The sequence below is a fragment of the Protomyctophum bolini genome, assembly GCF_963924005.1.
Source record: "Protomyctophum bolini genome assembly, chromosome: 20".
NCBI classification, from domain to species: Eukaryota; Metazoa; Chordata; class Actinopteri; order Myctophiformes; family Myctophidae; genus Protomyctophum; species Protomyctophum bolini.
This window is the reverse complement of record NC_137881.1, coordinates 5400528-5407184: the sequence shown is the minus strand read 5'-3', so window position 1 is coordinate 5407184 and position 6657 is coordinate 5400528. Positions and strand designations below refer to the sequence as shown.

The following is a 6657-nucleotide window of genomic DNA, read 5'->3' as shown; positions in this document are numbered from 1 at the left end:
TGTGTGTGTGTGTGTGTGTGTGTGAGTGATGTCATGGCAACACGCAACACACCCACCAAAAAAAAGGGAGAAAAAGATGGTTTCACCCAAAATAGAGAATCTGAATCAGAATAAATCAGCCTTAATGATCGTCACATCACAGGTTTACAGAAGTAAACATTCTATATTTATATATTAGTTTTTGTGTATTGATCGTATCGTTATGTGGGCGAGGGGGAACAATGCTTAAAGTAGTGCATCTGTTTCCATGTCCTCTGATTGGTTGTGTCGGTCATACCTTTCAAGAAACTCTTGAACTATAGTCGGATAATTCTGCATGTACCCAAATCTCACCACGTCCTGCTTCAATTGATCCCATGTGACTTTACGTTCGGGGTGATCCGAGGTGTATTGGAAGTATGCCTCCAGCACATCGAACCTCTCTCTTTCCACTATGTTGCGGATGAGTATGGGAAGAATGCGGGACAGGGGTTGGGCGTACTCAATGAAACTCTGGGTCTGTCTTTTCGGGGGGTTAGTGTCATAGCAATAACCCCCGGTGTGCATTGCAACAACATTACAGAACTCATTAAAGACGGGTGAGCCAGATGATCCATGGTAAAAGCATGTATCATAAGATACATCTGTGAGTTGATTTTTGAGGCGTGCCTCCTCAAAATGGTTAAAGTATAGCTTGGTAACGAGCTGTTGAACCTCATTATAGCGGTCAAGTGCAACCTTTTCACTCTCATCACCTGGAATGGTATGGCATGTGTCTGTGCTTTTCTCTCCTCCGTCTGGGTGTCCGATAATACAGATTCCCCCCCGGCTCTGAGGTGGGGTTGCAAACTGTTCTAACAATCCACAAGGTATGTTTTTGGCAAGGCCTGAGTCAAGCTCCAACAACGCCCAATCATAATAAAACCCTGTATTCAGATTCAGATTCAGATCGTAATTAAAGACAACAACCTCAGGTTTCACTGGCACTGAATCCACCGGGCTCTGTACTGTTCCTTCAAAACAGAAAGAGACGGTGACGTTCTGAGTCAGCTGTTGACCATTATAAAAGTCTTTAATCACATGAGCATTTGTGAGGATGAACTTATCAAACAGGAGAAAACCACTCCCTTTAGCCGTCCCCTCTACGCTCACCTGACAAACAGAGTCAGCTCGGACCATTAACTGCCTCTGCATTTTCACTGTATTGCGGCTTTCGTCATTCTTTCCATATTCGACACGAAACTTTTGCCTTTTTGTTAATTTTCCTTCTCTGCCTTTCATGTGCTTGAATAAACCTTTAAACTGTGAACGTAGGAGATCTAGGATCGCCTCAGGATCTGGAATTGGAAATGGTTTGGCCAGAGTAGGAGAAGTATTTCGTTTTGCTGTTTGCTCTGCCTTGTCAGTATAAACTGACACTAACACATTAACCACATGTGTTGATGACGGCTGTGGGGAACTGGTACTAGAATTGGTACTAGCTCTGGTACTAGAATTGGTGCTGGTACTGGCACAGGGAACTGGCTCTGGCTTTGACCGTCTCTTTAGAGAAGCATATTTTTCATCCCGTATGACCTTGAATGTTTTGCCCCCAAGATTATTAACAGGATTGGTCATTTCGGTGATTCTGTCATTGCTTACGTTTTTCAGTGCGCATGTACTGAACACATCACTTCTGAAGCGTCCATCTCGTTCCAGAGCGAACTCTACGGTTTCTCCTTGAAATGCATACACACTGACCTCATCAGCTTTGGCTTTAAGATTGATATTATTCAGAATTTTACACATTATTTTCTGACCTCCTTCAGTCTTTAAATGAAAGATTACAGCCTTGCGTTGTGGAGGCCAGACTACACTCTTCCGCGGTTCAGAGTTTCCTTTTACTATATATAAAATAGTCAGAGGATATTTGTTTCCAACTAACCAGCATGGGAAGTGTGAGCTAATAGCTTTGTTATCTCTCAGAATTACAAGTTCTTTGTTTATAACCTTTTTAAGTTCTTTGTCTTTAACCTCTTTAAGTTCTTCATCTTTAACCATTTTGGCATTATCTTCATATAAAAAGGCTGATGATGTCAGTAGTGCCTCTAAAATGGTCTGTGGCGTGCTACAGGTTATCTCTCGCTGTGATTCCTTTCCAACAATGGAATATGCAAAGGAATGGCTGTGTCCTTTTTCCTCCTGAGAAAAGAACAAATTAGTTATAGAAAAAAAGGGGCAGGGTACAACACATTATTATCATTATTTTTTTCTTCATTCAAATTATTTGTCCGACCCTTTTTTTGTTTTTGGTTTATTGTCATGATTTGTCAGGAGCCGAGTTGGCTTTGTCTGCGGCTTAACACGGAGCCCGCCAGACCCGTACAAACGTAGGGTTTAAATTAGTACCCTAGCCTGCCAGAACCGTACAAAATGTAAACCAGGGGTTTATATTGTTTAATCGATGTTTTTATCCGATTGTATTGTATTACTTTAGCTGCCATTCGCTAGCATAACTGTCAAAGTGGGACAGTGGCTGCGACCGTTTTGAAGATGCGCGTGCATCCACTTGCACTCTATGGCCCACTTTCAATGGCCTGCATCTAAGAAACGACGCAATGAATGTCATTTTCTGGTGAAAACAAGGTTTTTCAACGGCCAATTAAACAGCTCGAAACGTCTGCCAATAAATTGATCTTTTGGGGCAAATGAGTGTGCGGGATCCCTTCTCTTTTCACTTTTTGAACACAGCACCTCCACGAAGTTATGTGCGTATTTTACTATAGGATTGTGTGTTACACCACTGTAATTACACAATGATAATAACATTAATTGAGATCATACTAGGCTACTAACCTTGATATGTTGATCCGTTTCTTCTTTCTTAATTTCCGAGGCGTCCATTTTTGGGAGTAACGGCTGCTGAGGGGTCGTTGCACTGGTGAGAAGGGTTCTGCCTGTTAAGGTGAGGAAATATGGAGTACTTGATTAATTGAAATCCCATTGACACTGCACTACTATATATAGTGTTTTTTATGAAATTCTAACATTGACGTTTGGGAACCACTTGTGTGAGCTTGTAGATAGCTATTCGAACTATTTTAAAATGTTTTTCAAAATAGAAAAAGCATCCCCAAAAGGTTTAGCCAAGGGATAAGGCAAGAGAGGGCCCAGTGTGTGCTGAGGTTTATCTTGTATACTTAATTAATGCTCAGAAAAAAACAATATATAGAGCACCGAACTTGACCGAAGTCTGACGTCAATATCAGTAGAGGGGGATCTTAGATCTTAGATTTGAAAAAATATATATATATTCCATGTACTCTGGTATTGAGTACACATGGTTGTTGCTCTGTACCTGCCAGTTCCTCTGAGCGAACACTGGACTCTCCCACTGAAGCACCAGCACTGGTATTGGATCCACCTTTGCATAGGAAACATAGAAGAATATTCTGAAATGTCTTCCATTTTACAATGTCTACTGGGATGTAGACATTAAATGTTGACATACAATTTTGTCCAAATGCGTGTTCAATTAGCACGTCACCGTCCCGACCACCCGGCTGGAAGAACATTCATTCAAAGTTCATATTAACTTACATGGTTGTTGCTCTGTACCTGCCAGTTCCTCTGAGCGAACACTGGACTCTCCCACTGAAGCACCAGCGCTGGTATTGGATCCACCTTTGCATAGGAAACATAGAAGAATATTCTGAAATGTCTTCCATTTTACAATGTCTACTGGGATGTAGACATTAAATGTTGACATTAAATTTTGTCCGAATGCGTGTTCAATTAGCACGTCCCCGACCCGACCACCCGGCTGGAAGAACATTCATTCAAAGTTCATATTAACTTACATGGTTGTTGCTCTGTACCTGCCAGTTCCTCTGAGCGAACACTGGACTCTCCCACTGAAGCACCAGCGCTGGTATTGGATCCACCTTTGCATAGGAAACATAGAAGAATATTCTGAAATGTCTTCCATTTTACAATGTCTACTGGGATGTAGACATTAAATGTTGACATAAAATTTTGTCCAAATGCGTGTTCAATTAGCACGTCACCGTCCCGACCACCCGGCTGGAAGAACATTCATTCAAAGTTCATATTAACTTACATGGTTGTTGCTCTGTACCTGCCAGTTCCTCTGAGCGAACACTGGACTCTCCCACTGAAGCACCAGCGCTGGTATTGGATCCACCTTTGCATAGGAAACATAGAAGAATATTCTGAAATGTCTTCCATTTTACAATGTCTACTGGGATGTAGACATTAAATGTTGACATTAAATATTGATCCGAATGCGTGTTCAATTAGCACGTCCCCGTCCCGACCACCCGGCTGGAAGAACCACTGTTATTCATATTAACTTACTTGTTGTTGCAGCCACTTTCTTTAGGTTGAAGGCCTTGAACATATCATCCACTCTATGATTTCTGTCTGGAACCGACAGGGGGGTCGATGTCTTCCTTCTCCTCTCCCTTTCCTCTCCATCGCCATGATTCCTCCTCTTGGGAGCCATGGTAATGTTAGTTTAGGACTGATGATCGCTGGAGATGACTAGGACCACAGAGAGAGACAACAGTGTATGTCGTTATTACAATGAATTATATTGTGATATTATGTGAAATGTGATAGCCTATTATTAAAAAATATATATCACATTATTTAAATGATATTTAACATTTATTTTCAAATTAAATGACCTCTAATCAAGGGTAGTAGGTAGGTAGGTAGGTGAAAACTGTATTTTGAAACGTTGTTCATGTCTGTGTTGTCTTGAAAACCAGGGCACATTATTACTATTATTATTATTATGATGAAGAATGGCCACTGTTTGGGGAATTCTGGGCACTGCACTTCAGTTCAGACATGAACAACGTTTCAAAATACAGTTTGTCTTGCCTCTTTTTTTTCTCTCTCCCTCCCTGTCTGTACTCCCTGCTCAGAGCGTCTATTCTACACTGTCTCTTCGAAACCCCTGAAACTATCAAAACATGGAACGAATCATGGAATTAGTGTGCTGGTCTCTGTACGTGATGGACAACATTCTTTTCATGTAAATTGGGTTCTGGAGAGCCCGCTCAATACCCTGATGGATCTTCCCCCGACTATCAGCGTAGAAGAGGCATCTATTTGGATTATGGTTACAGGATTCCTGCTGATTGGGCTGTGCATTGGTCTTGTCTGTGTACCGAAGAATTGGAAAATGGCAACGCTGAACGGAGCCCCTATGCTGCCTGCCATGGCCGAGCTGGGCAGGGCACTTGGGGAGATGCATCAGAAGATGGACACCCCCCCCCCCCCGCTCCCTGACACCTGTTGTTGTGTCTTCAGACTATGGGCCGTGTTCGTTTCCACTGAACCCGCCATGATAACGCAGGACTTTGAGGCAACGTGACATGACCTTGGGGAGATATGCCAGGAACACACACTTACACAAACACATTCCACCGAACTGTTCTCATGGACACACATGTCTTACACACAACCGCCTTCGTTTTTCTGCTGTTCACAGTTGTAAAAATGACAAATAAACCTATCTATCTATCTAACTAGTCTCCGACGACTGCATATTATTCCAAAATTCCACATTATTATGTGTACATGTATTGTGTACTGTACGTATAGCCTAAATTATATTATAGCCTATACATACAGTACACACATAGGGGCGGCCTTAAGGATCGGGAGGCCCCGTTCATGATGTCATAATTTTAATAATTAATAATACAAAATAAAAAAAGATTAACTTTCTTTTTCTTTTTTTTTGTCAGTGTGTATTATCGGACTTCAAAGCATGAACAGCATACACAGCCACGTAGAAAATACACAAAAGCAGCTTGCTTGATTAAACAATTTTTTACTTTAAGTTTAAGGTATGACTGGAAGGCAGCATTGGCTATACAATGATGCAATCGCAACTGTCAGCGCTGCTAGTGCAGTGAGTGCACACACTGGGAAGTGGGAACAATTACAACCAAACAACACACTATACTACTACTACTACTACTACTACTACTACTTTAAAAAAAAACAAAAAAAAACATATATAAGGCCGCCACTGGGTACACAAGATGCTGTAGACGGGCTAAACTGGCCAAACTACCATTTTAACTATACTCAGATAGGTTACTAGCCTGGATCAATACCATTTTAACTATACCTCAGATAGGTTACTAGCCTGGATCAATACCATTTAACTACCTGGGATCAATACCATTTTCAGGTTTCTGATCTGGTCGGACTCGGAGCAGAAATATAATTTTGAAAGCATCCTGAGTGATAAAAGATGTTCAAACAGACGCTAAAGATAATATCAGATCAAAGGTCACTTTGACCCCTTTTCCACCGGTTGGTTCCCAATGGGAACCGGTTCAGTTCTTTTTGGTTTTTAGTCCATGAGCCAGAGCTCCAAGATTGGTGGGCAAACTATACCCTATATTAAATTGTTTATAGGATCAATACAAGTAAATTAATACATGATAACCCTTCCACAATAGTACCCTTTTACTTTACACTTTATTTAGCATATTATCCTACATAATGCCTAATTTGCATATTTAAAATTGTAAGTTTGTAATACAATAAATCATTGTCTTCGTGTAAGTACTCAATTGGGGAAGTTTAATGGTGATAACAATCGAATATAGGTATATGGTTTTGCACACTCAATTCATAATTCATATTTCAATT

The 6657-nt window shown here is 41.0% G+C and overlaps 1 protein-coding gene across 1 annotated transcript; it reads right to left on the bottom strand.

Annotated features, from left to right (window-relative positions):
- LOC308335918 (serine protease FAM111B-like) lies at positions 1–4483 on the bottom strand (the record flags this gene model as incomplete). Its single annotated transcript, XM_080793141.1, has 7 exons — positions 1–2160; positions 2815–2915; positions 3317–3382; positions 3559–3642; positions 3837–3902; positions 4097–4162; positions 4336–4483. 7 exons carry the CDS (start codon positions 4481–4483, stop codon positions 226–228), a joined length of 2466 nt encoding a protein of 821 aa, XP_080649267.1. The 3' UTR covers positions 1–225.
- Between the last annotated feature and the right edge of the window lie 2174 nt (positions 4484–6657).